The sequence below is a fragment of the Anastrepha obliqua genome, chromosome 1, assembly GCF_027943255.1.
Source record: "Anastrepha obliqua isolate idAnaObli1 chromosome 1, idAnaObli1_1.0, whole genome shotgun sequence".
In the NCBI taxonomy this organism is placed as follows: Eukaryota; Metazoa; Arthropoda; class Insecta; order Diptera; family Tephritidae; genus Anastrepha; species Anastrepha obliqua.
This window is the reverse complement of record NC_072892.1, coordinates 25,444,128-25,460,729: the sequence shown is the minus strand read 5'-3', so window position 1 is coordinate 25,460,729 and position 16,602 is coordinate 25,444,128. Positions and strand designations below refer to the sequence as shown.

At 36.0% G+C, this 16,602-nt stretch overlaps 2 protein-coding genes across 7 annotated transcripts in view; one reads left to right on the top strand and one right to left on the bottom strand.

The window, feature by feature from the left end:
- LOC129244341 (28S ribosomal protein S9, mitochondrial) overlaps window positions 1-16,602 on the top strand; it is a 54,756-nt gene that overhangs the window by 11,754 nt on the left and 26,400 nt on the right. The gene's annotated exons all lie outside the window — the stretch shown is intronic.
- The window catches only part of LOC129244313 (transient receptor potential channel pyrexia), a 34,922-nt gene that overhangs the window by 4,632 nt on the left and 13,688 nt on the right, over window positions 1-16,602 (bottom strand). Inside the window, exon 2 of one of the 5 annotated variants that reach the window (XM_054881934.1) lies at window positions 5,675-5,993. In XM_054881934.1, coding sequence (XP_054737909.1) covers window positions 5,675-5,787 — 113 coding nt within the window. In that variant the 5' untranslated portion in view covers window positions 5,788-5,993. Of the gene's footprint in view, window positions 1-4,188; window positions 4,701-5,674; window positions 5,994-16,602 lie in introns of those variants that run through there. The other 4 variants (XM_054881939.1, XM_054881946.1, XM_054881951.1 and 1 more) reach the window with 4 other exon arrangements.

Here is a 16,602-nt window from a genome sequence, read left to right as displayed (position 1 = left end):
TCGGACCGCAATACAGAAATTGGTGAAAAATTCGAGCTGTTGGGAGAAGTTAGTGATGGGAAGAATAAAACCCGTGCACGTCGCTCAAGAACAGCCGAAAATATTGCTGTTGTAGCTGAAAGTGTTGCAGAACACCCAGGTTTGTCCATTCCTCGTCGTTCTCTGGAATTAGGCATTCCATAAACGTCATTACACTGTATTTTGCATAAAGATTTGGGTCTTAAGGCTTATAAAGTCCAGTTAACACAATAACTGAAGCCGGCTAATCATCAACAACGTCGTGTCTTTGCTGATTGGGTCGTTGAAATGCATGAAAATGATCCGGAATTCCATCGAAAAATCATCTTGAGTGATGAGGCCTATTTCCACCTCGGTGGCTTCGTCAACAAGCAAAATTGTCGGATATGGGGCTCAGAAAATCCAACAGTTATTGTTGAAAAGCCTCTCTATCCTCAACGTGTGACTGTTTGGTGCGGTTTATAGTCCGGCGGAGACATTGGACCTTACTTTTTCGAAAATGAAGCGGGAGCAACAGTTACGGTGAATGGAGTGCGCTATCGAGAGATGATTAACGATGATAGCAATGGCCGGAATTGGATGGTATTGATCTGGACAACATTTATTTTCAACAAGACGGCGCTACGTGCCACACACGCAACGAAACCATTGATTTTTTATCAAAATAACACCTCTTATTGGAAAACCCTTTATTTTTGAAGTTTGTTTGCAAAGGGAAAAGGTAGCGATTTCTAAATGCTTACACTCGAATTTTGCAGGAAACATTCATATTTTACAGTTTGAAAAAAATCTAAGTTTGCAACAAAAACAAATTACAAGTTTTTTATGCTTTCAATTTTTATAAATTTTATTCAAATTCATCGACTGATCCTTGAATTTCGAGAACAGAGGTTTAAGAAAAACGCATATAAAGTTTTTATTTTAGACTCTCGGACGAGCTTCCCATTAATTGTCGGATATCTCAAGAACCATTCATTCGATTGACTTGAAATTTGCAGATAATATTTTCGAAATATACGTACTACAAGAAACTTTTTTTGATAACAAAATATTTGACATCAATTTAAATATCTCTATTTTCACTATTTTCTTAGGAGAGAAGTGTTAAAACTTTTTAAACTTTCACTTTTCACTTGATGTTTCAAATAACTTTTTAAAATCTTATTAAATGTGTTGTTGCATTAATTTACACTTTGTCAACGAAGTATTGGGAATTGGTGAATAAAACACAAAATATTTATTATTCATTCCACATTTTCCGGAATCGACTTCAATTCTTGCCGCGAATTCTTTTTTATTTTTTCTATCGACTGGAAGCAGATGCTTCGTAGTGACGATTTGAGTTTTATAAAGTGAAAAAAGTCGGGTGAATCTATACCAGGTGATTAGCTGTGGTTGTTTCGATAATTTTTTTGAATTTTTCTGACCTGGATTTGTTCACAATGATAGCCTTGAGGGAGTCCATGAGCCCACAAATCTGGTCTCTTTCAACGAATTTACTCTACCAAATGCTTTTAAACGGTACTTTTCAAAGTTTCCAGCACTTTTTTGACAAAATGTATTTTTAGTTTCACAAATAGTAAATCCTACGCCTTGTTCACTGATTAATTTCATATACGAGTCTGCCCATTAGGACGAATCCATGAGGTCATTAAAGAAATATGGTCAAATGATTATTTTATTTTTATTTTTTTATAAACAAAGAAGTACAAAACGGTATAGAAACAAGATTTTTAACGTCATGCCTTAATATTTTTTCAACGGAATATGCCTAAATTGAGGATGACAAAATCTCATCTCTCAAATTTCGTGGGCATCTTCATGGGGCACTGTCCGCGGGGTATACATGCCGTGAGACTCGGAATTACTTCGAGTCCTTTTTGCATCAGCTGTATGGAGGATAAGGTGGAATCATCTCAGCACCTGCTCCTCAGCTGCTCAGCTCTCTCGGGACTAACATTCAAGCATATTGGTTCTTGCTTCTTTTCTGCGCCTGCTGATATAACAGGTATTGCAAACAAAAATCTGATGAACTTCATCAGCATCATAGAGAGGTTAAGACAACCGCAGACTAGTCACCGTTCGTAGTCCACAAACACTCAACGTTCCCCATCCCTTTCCCTTTCGTCCTCTTGTTTCCTTCACCTCTTTTTCCCCTCTTGCAATGGTATCACAAAAGATGAACCAAACTTCTTCGTCCAAGTGGGCCCACTCTCTGGGCAACCATCACTACCTACCTATGCCTAAATTAAAACATTTGTGAAACGTACCGAAAGTTGCAGAAATTTTTAAAATCCACCAATTAAGTTGAAATCACTAAGTTAAGTTGTATTCCATTTCTATATGGTTTTGGTTTTCATAATTGTTTGCCAAACTACGAGCTTTTGGATTTGATTTATTCAGCTTTCTAAAACCTGAAAAAGCTCAAAGAAAATTTGGGAAACATTACTCAATTAAACAATTACAAAATATTGCCCGTAAAAGTTTACTTGTAGGAAGAACAAGCAAAACTACTGATTTGAAAAGAATCCATGCAAAATAAATTGCTTTTATAAACTGATTTCGTTTGGTTACAAAAATCGTTGTTGAGAAAAGAATCAGCTCTTGATTTTTTCTTTTCAATTGAAAAACTGATGTTGGCCAACGAAGGCGATTTTATTATCTGCTGATTTTTTTTCTTTCGCCGGTTACATCCCGATGTCAGCATAAAATGAAATGACCAAAAGCCATTCCATTTGCACCATCGTCGTATGCTTCTAACCTCAACTTCATGTCGGCTGTGCAACATAGTTCGTCCTTTTCTTCTTCTTTCTTCTCGTGCAATTTGTAATGTACAAAACGTTGTTGTTGGTCTAGTACCGCCACCACATTCAACCTTTTTGCATCACCGTTCGAAATGCGCGATGTACTCAAAATCCTTTGCGTCCATAATAGCTTGCGTCGGCAAGTATTTTACTGTTAGTTGTAATGAAAAAGAATGTTACAGGAATACCAAAATTATTTATTTTCCTCAAACTTAAACAAAAAATATAATTCATTGCGGATTGTTCCGTTCCTGGTGATAAGAAAGAGCTTTTGTTCGCGGATTATGCCGTCGAATGATGCAAAAGGGTTAATGAATGCGCCTTTCGAGATTTTTTTTTAAGTGGGTATGACAAGATGGAATATCAGGATCGTTTTTCATGCTTCCATTTTTATTATTTCTTTGGTTAAACGATGTTCAGCGCTTTAAAACACTCATATTCACACAAAAAAAAGGGGGAAAAACAAACGGAACAAAATGTCTGCCTAGTTAGCAGCTGTTTGTTTTTTCCTTCTTGTCATCTCAAAAATGCGCTTATTGCTCCACTAATGCGTGTGTTTTGCCAGTAAAATGCTATACTAAATAATTTTGCCGCTTCATAAATTATTTTAATAGGAATTTCCGTCAGTAAAAAACTTGAGCAGCGCACTCAAACGCGTAATTTTTTGTAACGTTTATTAATGAGTTATTTTTAATATTTTTAAGAATACATTTGTATACATGACAGATCCAGACTAATTCAATTAGTTGCGACACATTCCAAGTGTTCTTTTTTGCCCACACTTTCTTTTGTTTCTGTTAATTGAAGAGCGCAAGTCATAAACAAATATTTTTGCTCATAAACAGAATTTTGCGCTACATAATTTATTTTCAATAATTGTTTTTTCTGAATTTTGTTTCAACTAAACTTTATTTTTTGTTATATTTCTGTTATCATTTAATTAATTTGCTCTAAAAGTAGATTCTATTAATTTTACACACACACATATAGATATTTAGTATAAACTCAACCTCCAACACCACAACACTAAAGCTGAAAAAACATAAAGCAGACAAATTTCCAAAGCGTTCATGTTGATTAATCACTTTTTTTGTCCATTTCTCGTTTTCTACTTTGATATTTCTATGCCACTTTGTCACTGCTGCTTTCTGCTTAAAGCAAAGCCAAGTAAATTCAAAGCCTTGAAATTTGCACAATTTTGATTTATTAGCGGCGAAATAGCGAGAAGTACTTTTTTTATTAGCCCATCAACTAAACACTAATTGAATTGAAGCTTTTGCTTAATCTGAGTTTAGTAGCAACTACAAAAGAATTGGCATGGAATGAGCAAATAAAAAGAAAAATAAGATTTTGAAGAAAACTCTACACTTTACGTAGCCAGATCCACGCATGCCGCCAGCTTGTGTGTAAATTTTCAAATCGCATTTCAACTCAACATAAATTTTTCCACGCCAAAGACTTTACATCGATGAAAATACACGAATAGCATATAATGTACGAGTATTAGTAAGCCTGGGTCCTGTAAGGGTGTATGAGTGTGGGTCGCTGTAACGCGCACACTTCCTTCCAGGCGCGTGCTCGCAAACCGGCGAACGCGACTTGCCGAACGTTTGTGTTAAAGCGTGGAATTTACGCGAAGCTGCACAACTCGCTTTGTTTCGTTTCGCTACGGATAGAACAATTTTGACGACGAAAATAGTTCGAACTAAACGCTTTTCCGTGATTATACGCATGCAAATATTTCGTGTGCTTGTGTTTTCTATTAATTTCTTCTGTGGTTGCTGTTAATAGATTTATTTTTGCATTTTACTGTATTGAAGTAATGCGCGCTACCGGCTCCAACGCCACTCGCTCACCGACTAACTGACTGTTGCTGCTGCTGCTACTAAGTCCAGATTGTGGAAATAAACTGAAAACGAGCGGCGCCACATCGATGTTATTATATGTACGTAGCGGGCACGAGTATTGGACCTGTCCACGGTGCGATTGTATGGTTGACTAGTTGGCGCAGGTGAGCAAGCGGCCAAGAGGGCCGGTTGTCGAGTGGTTGATCGGCATGTCTACTAGTTGGGCTTGTTTCGTGTAGTGCGGAGTCTGCGGAAGAATGGCTTGGCACTTGACGCTGGCTACAGGTGATGATGACGTTTAATTTAAAACGCTGGCTTTATCACAGCGACTGCCAACCACCGCAACTACCGGCTTGGCGGAGTGGTGGGTGAGCGAAGAGCTGTTGTTTGACGCTGATTTGTAATTTCGCCGGCGGGCTTTTTAGCGACGTAGAGTGTTTTTGTTTTGTTTTGTTTCTGGCTGAAAGCATTAGCGTGAATTTTTGTGTAAGCAAACGCACAATTAACTTTTCCTAATAAATATTTTTTATCACATTTTTTTATTTATTGCATGAGTTGGCTAAATTAACAAGTAAAACAAAACAAAAAAAATATTATTTTGCTGGTACTTTCAATGCCCTTATGAAATTTATTTGTCAATATACAGAGCAGCCAGCAGTACAAAGTTTAGGGTCACCTATTTATTGCAGGGTGATTAAATTATTCATTACCTATAAATGTAAGCATTTAACAAAAAAATGTTTACTGAACGAATTTTTAAGTTATCCCAATATGTTGGCTGCATACTGTATGCTCGATTCTGCAGTCAAAAACTATGAAAATGTTCTTTAACGCGTAATTTAATGCTAAAATGTTGGTGTAAAAACGGTAAAAAAGTCTACAGGTGTTTGTGCTTACACATATATACATACACACATACATGCATATAAAATAGTTTAATAAGTTTCCATAAACTCAAAATACACATTATTTATGTCTTCTCTTCCGTTCTCTATACACACTTACCTCGCATTGTTACCCGTCAATGGTTGTTCCAGCTCACTCTTTGTCACCACGCTAATGGAGCGTGCCATGCGTCGCGGCTTTGCAGTGCCTTCCTTGTAACCGAGATTCTCCATCTTTGTTTTGTTTTTGCTTTTTGCTTTTTTCAATGGCTATTTGTTGTTTAATAATTCACGAAAAGCTGTTAATTTTGTAAATCTTCTTTATGCTTTTTGCCCTGTTTCGTTTCTGTTTCTCGGAAACTCATTCAGTTCTGTTTTTTTTTGTGTGTTTATTTCACTTGTTTGTTCAACAAATGTTTTATTAATGGTATTGTTTTGTTCTTGACGCCATATAAATTGAGATATATTGGTTAGCGATTTTTATACTATTTTTTGCACAATTATTATTATTATATTTTTTTATAACAGCTCAGTGTTTGGAATATGCACTGGCTTTTGGCAATTACTGCTTATTAAGTTTGCCGATTAACGTGTGGCAAATTTTCCATTTTACTTTTGAGTCAATATCAATATTAGGGGTGCTTTTTATATTTCAAGATCGATCAGGCCTGCCTTATACAAGTACATATATGTAGTTTGGGGAAAAAGAAATCCATTATTTTCTCGATAGAAGATGGCTGTAGTGATCGATGTCTCGTGAAGTATCGATCAAACAGCTGAAAGTTTTTTCTCGTTGTCAAGGTGACATTTCGCACTAAAAAACAATTATTTTGCTGTTTTTGGTTTGTCCCATTCAGTTTTGAGTGACAGGGTGTTAACAATAGAAGTCAAAAAAGAGAAAATTCGGTAAATTTTACATTTTTTCTTTGATCAAGGAGAAAACGCAAGGCCGCTGAAATTGTGAGTGGTGTTTATGGTGCCGATACTGCAACAGCTAATTACGTACAATTTTGGTTTCCTCGATTCCGTTCGGGCATTTTTGATGTTAAAGGAAATGTAGATAAAATCACAGAAATAATCGAATTTCAGTTACTAGTCGTAGCATCGCACAGGAGCTAAAGATCGACCATAAAATAGTTTTAAACCATTTGCGCAAATATTACGCAAAAAGTATGGTTTTCTTTTTCCCCAAACTATCAGCTCAGTCCATAAGTTCATGCGTATTTTACCCGTAATTTCACTTTTACTATTCACTATTTATATTTTCTTTGATATATTGTGCATTCAACAAGTGATTTTAATCGCGGATAGAAGCACGTGTTGTTAAAAAATAAAATGGAATCTTCGAACGCGTATAAGAGGCATATTTTGTATTTTTTTTATAAAAGTGGTAAAAATGCAACAACTGTTGCTGCAGAAATAAACACTGTTCACGGAGAGAGAGATACCGTGAGTGTAAGAACTGCGCAAAAGTGGTTTTCAAAATTTCGAAATGGTAACTGAGACGTGGAGGATGCCCCTCGCGCTGGTCGTTCTCAAGTCTTTAACTCCGACGCCTTGCTCGAACTTGTGGAAGCTGAGCCAAATTTGACAGTCGATATGATAGCTCAGAGGTTAAATTCATCGCATGGAACAGTTCACAGGCACCTGGTTCAGTTGGGGAAAGGTTTCACAGCTGGGAAAATGGGTTCCGCATAGACTTTCCGTCGCCAACCTTCAGCAGAGAGTGAATGTGTGTTCTCAGCTGCTGCAACGGCTTGAAAATGAAAGTTTTTTGAACCGTATCGTTACTGGTGATGAAAATGGGTCCTTTACAATAATCCTGTTCGCAAACGCCAATGGTTAGATAAAGATGAAACACCAGAACCGACCCCTAGAGATGGCCTTCCCCTGTCTATTTGGTGGGATATGACCGGTATTGTTTATTATGAACTTCTGGAACCAAACCAGACGATAACTGCTGAGTATTATTCCCATCAGCTATAGAAACCTGAATAAAGCACATAACAAACACGACACACACATAAACACACGACAATGCAAGACCTCATACCGCAAGGCAAACATTAGGCAAGTTGAACGAGCTCGGATGCGAGCTAATGCCGCATCCACCATACTCTCCGGATATTGCACCTTGTGATTATCACCTTTTCCGTGGACTTCAATCCCATATGAGTAACAAGAACTGCTCCTCAAAAGAAGCTATAAAAAGGGATATCGAAACGTATTTTGGCTCCAAGGACAAACAATTTTTTGAGCAGGGAATTAAAAATTTGCCTAAATGTTGGTAAGACATTGTAAATAATGAAGGAAAGTATATTATTGAATAATAAATACTTTAAACATCTTTTTTATTGATTTTAAAACCACCTTTAAAAAACGCCCGAACTTACGGACTGACCGATAATAAAATTTGACTTCTGAAGACCTTCAGTCATTACCGATGAACTGATTCAAAAAGTGGGCTGTAAAGTGAAAGAGAACAGACGATTCACGATTTCGTCCTTAGCTGAAAAGTTTCCTGCTGTCTGAAGAAGTGTTCTTTACGAAATTGTGTTCGAACGTTTAAATTATTCGAAATTGTGTTCACGCTGGGTGCCAAAAATGTTGACTGATAAGCCCAAAACCAAATTATTGGGAAGTGCATTTAGTTTACTCAAATGATACAGTAAGTAGGGGGATGATTTTTTAAGCCATATTGTCACAGGCGATAAAACATGTGTAGCCTACGTTACACCGAAATCGAAGCAGCAATCAATGGAAATCATTCCTATGAAGACAAAGTGAAAATGACTGTGAAGCAGTGGTTGTCTAATCAGGCGGCAATCTTCTTTGACGATGGCATACAAAAGCTGGTCCCAAGATACGATAAAAGCCTCAATAGTAAGGGGAATTATGTAGAAAAGTAGAGTAAAGTATGACCTTTCAAGTGAATAAAGCGGTACTTACTTTAAAAACACGCCTCGTATATTAAGGGGGGACCCTCATTTATCGGGTCAAAAAAATCGATTTTTTGGAAATAATTTTAATCTATTCTACAACTATTTAAGAATATACTTTCAAAATTTCAAGTCGATATCTGTATTTTTGAAGGAGTGACAAAATTTTTAACAGGACGCGACGGGTGGCCTGATCGCCTGTATCCAAAACTTTAAACGCGTTTTTCTCGAAACATCATTTTTCGATTTTGTGTACACAATTGAGAACGCTGTATTGAACCAATCAGGCTTTACAATAGCTCATTTTAAAGATAATTAAATTGTTTTCAATGTGACATTAAGTGTTTTTTTAAAAAAAAAGATTTTCATATTTTTTTGTAATTTTAAAGTCAATTTTTATGCATGAAAAATCACTTTTAACATAAAACTGGGTAAAAAATATCAATTTCGACATTTTTTTTTTAAATCAAAATGTCACATCGAAGGTATTATCCTAAAGTTTTAAAAAAAATTTGGTTTTTTTATTTCAGAAAAAAATTCAGAGCGCTAGAATGTACACAGATAGAATGAGGTGCAATGGACGAGGTGTATATTTCCATACTTAAAATGTTTTTTTCTTCTCCGAAAATTTTTGTAGACAGTCAAGACATTTATTAAAGTACTTTATGAATTACAAAACGTTTGAAGTTATTTTACCTGAGAAAAAAATTCCCAAAAATGATGCATTTTTCGACCGTCTAAATGAGGGTCCCCCCTTAATATTTTTTTGTTAGTGATCGGCGCTTACCCGACGTTTTTGGAGGTTGTCGCAGAGTGTAAAACATTATGTAAATAACTACTTTCGCTCAAATTAATTTGATATTGCACTACAAATGTAGGGCCTTAAAAATGTATGCCGGCTGTGGCAGCAATGCACTCAGCAACTACTATTTAAAGAAAACGTTTTCTAATTTTTTTTGTTTCAGCCATCCAAAAACACACTCGCAACGAATTCAAACTAATTTGTTTACCTAACTCATGTTTATTTTCAAATTTGCTGTGAAAACGCCTTACGCTAACAAAAAGTTGCTCATACGCCCAGTGGAGTGCAACGCGAGGGCACTGGTCCATACTTTTGCATTTGCGCTCAAGCATAAATAAATATAACTTTCATCTTACAAAAATCAAATTCATTTCTGATATTTATATAGATCAAAACCTTTGTGAACGACTTTAATCGTAGAATGGAGCGCTAACGCATTTGGTTCGATATGCGGCGAGCAATCGTTTTGCATTTTCACTCATATTCACTAACTCATATTTCTAAGAATTTCGAATGTTTTTATTGCACTGAGCTGGACTGCGATTTGTTGACGTCTTCACATAAGCCAAACAAGTAAGCCTATAAACAAACATCAGCTGTGCTCACGTTACATATATACAGATGTACTCGTATGCTTACGATGACTTGAAAACAGATGTTTGCACCGATCAGCGAATCAATTTCCTGTATGTGTATTTGTTTCACATACTTCAAATGCGTCTACAAAATGAAATTGCAGCAATAGCTTGGGAGTGGTAACCCTTTTGTATATTTTTTCCGCCACGTAATAATCAGTTTATTATTTCTTGTAATTTATATGGCGTCGCGTTGTTTGGTTATTCATTTCCTACTAAATTCGATTAAGTTGAGTGCACTTCTAGAGCACTGCTCTATTCTTACTAGAAATTCGTCTGGCTAACTACGAAAGTACTGCAAACTTGTATAAGTAAGAACCTTCAGCTATAAACTGAATAAGCCAGCATTGTGTGTTGAATTTATACTCATTAAAAATATATATTAAAACCTATTTTGCTTATCAGTTAACAGTAGCTGGAGTTATAAAAAAAGTTACGTCACTTTTTATCAGAAGTCGGATGCAAAAACAACATTAGCGACAGCATCGCTGAAATTCCAACTCTTGCTCATCCCACATCTAAACATTTTTGTGTTGATCAACAAACCAATAACAAATGTGAGGAGCGGCGTTTATACAGGGTCGTTCCAGCTTGAGTTTCCTTTGTTTTGACAGTTGTCAGTGTTGTGATATTGTCTCTTTTAATAAATGTTAAATTGAAATTTTTGATGTTAAAGAAAATGTCAATCATGTCGATAAAGTCACAGTAATAATCAAAGTTGACCGGTATGTTAGTAGTCGTAGCTTCGTCCAGAAGCTAAAAATAGACCATAAAATAGTTTTCAACCATTTGCACAAAAATTTTCCACAAAATTAATGGATTTATTTTTCCCCAAACTAATATAAAGTATTGCGCAAAACTTAAGCAGCTCCATTTGAACCGCCGCCACAGATGCCAATTTAATACAGTCAGTTAAAAAAGTGATTTTTTTACATATTCACAATGTTTTTCAAGCTAAATTTTTTTCATTAATTTTGTATGAAAATGTCGTTTTTAGTATATTAAATTGCACTGAAGTTTCAAATCGTGTTTAAATTTCAAAAAAATTCATAAAATTGTCATCAGAATTTTTAATTTTTACTAAAAAGAATGTCTCATGTAATTTTATAGCTACTTCATTTTGAGTACAACAAATTCGGCGAAGTCCTCAGCTGAATGAGTTGGTGTGTGATTACGATTCGGGAGTGCGTAAGTTCGAATATCCGTGCATGCAGATCGAATAGCAGAAAAGGCTTTTGCTAATAGCGGTCGCCACTCCTCAGGCAGTGGCAAACATCCGAGTGTATTTCTGTCAAGAAAAGCTTCTCATAAAAACCATTTGTCGTTCGGAGTCGGCTTAAAACTGTAAATCCCTCCATTTGTGGAACAAGTAGGAGGAGGAGCTCGGCCAAACACAACAGCAGTGTACGCTTCAATTATTATTTTTTTTTTTTGTAAACAAAGTACAAGTCTTAAATTGCTGGAAATTTCTGTTGGTGTTTAATAATGTTTTTACTCTCTACGCTCTTTGCATTTTTTTCCCTTCAAGAGCTCAAGCGTTATATGAAGGAATATGCCCAAAAGCATCAGAAAAAAAACAAATATTAAAAATCCACGAGAATTCAATTCTTAAAACTTGAATGCTCCACCTAGGAACCATAGAAAAATATGAAATATATATATAAAACTTGCCCTTTGTTACACTGGAGTTAAAAAAATTACACCAGCAAAAAAAAAAATTACAAATTTTGAGTAAAAAGTTCGAAATTTTGAAATTAATTCTTTTTCAAAATATTCATTCCATGTTGATCAATACACTTTTGCATTTGTTTGAACCAATTTGAAGAACTTCGCACAGTTGCGTTTGCAGTTCGTTATTTAAATTGTGTGGTATCCAATGCGAGCACACCTTTTTTATGATCATGGAAAAACTTATTGATGCTCGTCATACTAATACCCAAGGTTGCCTCGATCTCTCGATCTGACGCTATGTGACATGACAATCTTCCTCAATTATTTCGTTTATCGACAATTTATCGACATTTTCTGGGACAACTGATTTTCAACGACCTTCACGGAATGCGTCGGTGAGCAAACAGCGAACACGAGAAAATTCTTTGTACCAGTTTCTTATGGTGCTAAAGATTAGTGCTTCCTCGTCTTATAATGATTTTAGTTCATCGATGCATTCTTGACTTGGTAACTCACATCGAAAATTGTGAAAAATAATCGCACGAAATATTCACGGCTTAAATCTATTTTGTTTCTGAATTGCATTTTTAAAGCCACTGTAAAAAACATTAATATGGTTCAAACATTAAAACGTTAGAGTGCGTTTATGGTGAAATTTGTCAAACTTTCCAATGGAAATGTCAGATAGCGCCTGACAAAACTAGAAGTACCGAAGGTCGGTCCCTCGTATGGTAATACATATATTTTGCGTATTTTTTCGCTCACGTCTATGGATTAAACATTTATGCATAAATGTAAAATACCACGGTTTTGCTTTGCAGTAGCTAAAGGACCAGTTACTTGGAAAATGCTTGCGCAAAATATAGTCAATTTTTCCTTGTAATAAAATTCCTTACGCTATGTCCGTCTTTTCGCGTACTAGATATCGCTCTTCGAATTTAGAACCTTTTCCGAACTAGCAAGTAATGGTTGCATATGTGGAAAATAGACGAAATGTAAACTTCTTTCGAATTCGCAGAAAATCGCGTTACACCTCAATTGCCGTATCTCTACGTCATTAAAACATCAGACTGCTGTTGCCTTTATCCATACTCTACTGTACTTGAGTACCTGTGTTATTTTAGCAAAAATCAACGATATGCCTCCCGTTTTATTACCTGTCTGGTGTCTCAATTGATGTGCTCGTAATCTTCATTATTCATATCTGCGTACATATCTACATATTCGTATGTTTCTATAGTTGTTGTTTGTATGTACATATGTACATACGAGTAGATATGTCGTTAAGTTCATACGTAAGCGTGCATGTGTTTTGGCCAACTGTGGCGTAGCATTAATGCGTCTTTAATTTATCTCAACCGCATTGGCATCGCATATTTGCTCAGCATATTTGCGCATCCGTCAACCAACTTAAATCAGTGTTGTGGTGGCTGGTGGTGTGGGCTCACAAATGTGTTTGTAAGTTTAGTAAAAATTATGAGCCAATCTACAATAAATACTTGGTAAAGGATGTCACAAAATTCATTTAAGAAGTAGTTTCGGTAGAAAGTATGTAGAGACTTGCATTAAAAATTTATAACTTTTATATTGAAATACAAGTTTACTGTATATGTAGGATTATGCGTGGAATAGAATATCAATGCTGCTATAATAGAATTGAACGAAATCCGGGAAATATTCTAACATTTCGCGTTGTGTAATTTACGCTTGTCGTATTTTATCTCTACTTATGAAACGCGGTTCTTAGTGATCAGCTTAAAATCATTGCAGAAGAGGATAATAATCTTATCTTTGTCTGTCATTTCGATTTGCTGTTGACTGTCCCGTGCTTCTTGATGAGAGAATTTTTTTTTAATATTCCGGCCAGAACTCTTCATAGTTCAGAGTTTTTCTATGCTGGTCTCTCAAAATCTCTTTATGCTCGAAATGCTACTGTTACTAGAGCCCTAATTAAGTTTAATAAAATCTCTAAATTTATTGAGATAGATTTTTCATGTTCCATCGCCTACTAAATTCTTTGTTTTTGTTTCTTTGAGTATTTATTATAAATAGTTTATTTGCATATTACACTTAAAATATCTCTACTTAGCCTATCAAAATGAATTTTTATTCATTGGCTTAATAAATAAATAAAATACCTCCAGTGCTTTGCTGGCAATTAGCACTTTCTGGAGTACTTAGTTTTCTCATTGAAGTCGTGAGTAGTTTCGAGCTTATTGGCATACAGCTTAGATCTCAAAATGCTTTGAAAGAAATCTTCAATGTCGCTAATCATATGAGCTAGTCGGACATTTCTGATTACTAGAATGGAAATTTATTCCGCCTAGAAACGACTTAGTCAGAAATTGAAATGAAGATCCAGGGGTTCCACTGGCTAGGTCTTATCGTACGAATTGATGCAAACTATCAACTCAATCGGTCAGACACAGCAATTAACTTCTGAAAATAAACACTAATTGTGGTCAATAATACAACAACAAATAAATATACCAATAATTTAATTAATTTTTTGATTGACAAACTGGCTTTGAGACTACCAAAAGTGGTAAATATTAGGAGGTCATTAAAGCAATTTAAATCAATCTAGAAAATATTCAATACGGTACTTGCTGGTGATGGCTTTTGAAGAGGAAGGTCTCATTTGCGTAGAAAAGCTTAGCTTTTGTAGTTTATCATCTTGTCAAATATCTTATTATTGTAAATGCAATTCTAATGCACCTTAATCGCTACTTCTGACCAGCCGCATTTTCAAATTTACTTCCATTCATAAGAACTCTGAACGGTTAGCTGTCACGCAGTCCTTTTCCTTGACAACGTTTTATCACTCGAATAGCGCATACTTATTGGGGCACCCTTTATACACATAGATATTTACTTATACCGAGCTGCTTCATTAAGCCTGTCGGATTTATCTAATAAAGTAACTACTATGGTTTGTAAATGTGTGAAGTACATCGAGGCACGAAAATACATATTATATAAAAAAAATATTTGGTTGCAAGAAAGTATCATTCACTTCAAACACTCTTGAAAAATGTCGCATGCCTGAGCTGTTCCTATATTTCATTTTTCTGTGACAGAAGACATGCTCGTGACATGTACGTATTTTCAACATTATGCAATACGAGTACACTATCTTCTTCTCTTCTTGACTGGCGCGATAACCGCTTACGCGATTCTGGCCGCGTTTAGCAAAGCGCACCAGCCGTTTCTTTCTCGTACTAACAGGCGCCAGTTGAAACCAGGTCCTTCTCCACCTCATATTTCCAACGCAGAGGAGGTCTTCTACTTCCTCTGCTACTACAAGTTGGTACCGCATCGAATACTTTCAGAGCCGTTTGTATCCATTCGGACGACATGACCCAGCCAACGAAGTTGCTGGATCTTTATTCGCTGCACAATGTCTATGTCGCCGTACAGCTCAAACAGCTCAAACAGCTCAATGTTCTATTGCCTACGATACTCGCCGTAACCAACGTGCAAAGGTCCAAAAATCTTTCGCAGAATCTCTCTCTTAAGTACTTTAAGGGACACCTCATCGGATATTGTCAGCGTGCACGCTTCTGCGCCATACGTTAGAACGGGCATGATGAGAGTCTTGTAGAGTGTTTGTTTTGTTCGTCGAGAGAGGACTTTACTACTCAATTGCTTATTTAGTCCAAAGTAGCACTTGTTGGCAAGAGGGAGAATCTCTCTTGGATTTTAAAGCTAACATTGTTATCGGTGTTAATGTTGGTCCCTAAATCAACGAAGTTTTTTACAACCTCGAAATCATAACTGTCAACAGTGACGTGGGTGCCGCGAGGGTTTGTTTGATGACAAGAGGTACCTCGTTTTGCCCTCGTTCACCACCAGACTCATTCGCTTTGCCTTTTTATTCAGTTTGAAAAAGGTAGAACTAACAGCGCGGTTGTTAAGACAACAATTGTACGCTCTTATAAAAAATTGTGCTTGAGCGATTAAATTCTGCGGCTCGCGCGGTCTATTCCTGCATCTGGTTAAAGAAGTCACACGACAGAGAGTCACCCTGTCTGAAACCTTGTTTGGCATCAAACGGCAGGGAGAGGATCTTCCCGATTCTGACGGCGCTGCTGGTATGGAGCAGCGTCATTTTGCATAGCCGTATTAGTTTTCAGGCATCGTGGCATATAGGTCCAATCAGTTGGTTGATGGTTGGTTTATTATAAATATTCTCAGAAAATAGCCATTGAATTATTCCATTCTCATGTCATTCATAGCCAATTTCCATGGTATTCTACTACACGCCAGTAAAATGAGTGAGAATTCGTGTTTACCTTTATTGAGGTTATATTGAACAATGCTGTGCAACGGAGCGTAATTTGCAAATACAAATATATTGACACATTGCGCACATTTGAGCTGTCGTCATTGTTATTTATTTATTGATTTTTTATTTCTTTTTCAAAAGCATCCATCACGACATGCTAATCAATCAAATTATTAAAATTATCTGTTTGGCAAGTGCTTTGTTTGGATTCGCTGTTTTTGGTTTAATGCAATTATTTTTAAATCATAAAAATAAAACAGCAAATTTGACCATAATTTCACAAATAAATTTAAAATGCGGCTATTTTAACTGAAATAAGCGGCAGAGAGAAATGCCACACATTTAGCCCAGTTCCCTTTCCTTTAAATACAGCTGCCCTAAGAACGGCCTTATATTCAACGCTTGCCACGCTCTTAAGTTGTTAAAATATATAAAATTAGTTATATTTTAAGTTGATAAGTTGGTGGAACCAGCCATAACGCGTGTTGTTTGATCATAAAGATCTTCACTTCTACTTAAGATGCACACCTACCATATGCCATGCAATTTTCTTCAATCTCTTTTCTTCTGCGTTTACGTAAATTTTTGATATGTTTATGTTTTCATCTTTAACAAAATTTCACACACCGAATTTTTACTCTAAGCTAAATGAGGTCTATTCAATGAAGTCACTGCCTGTGGCATTAGGCGACTATGTAACACAAGTTTATAGGT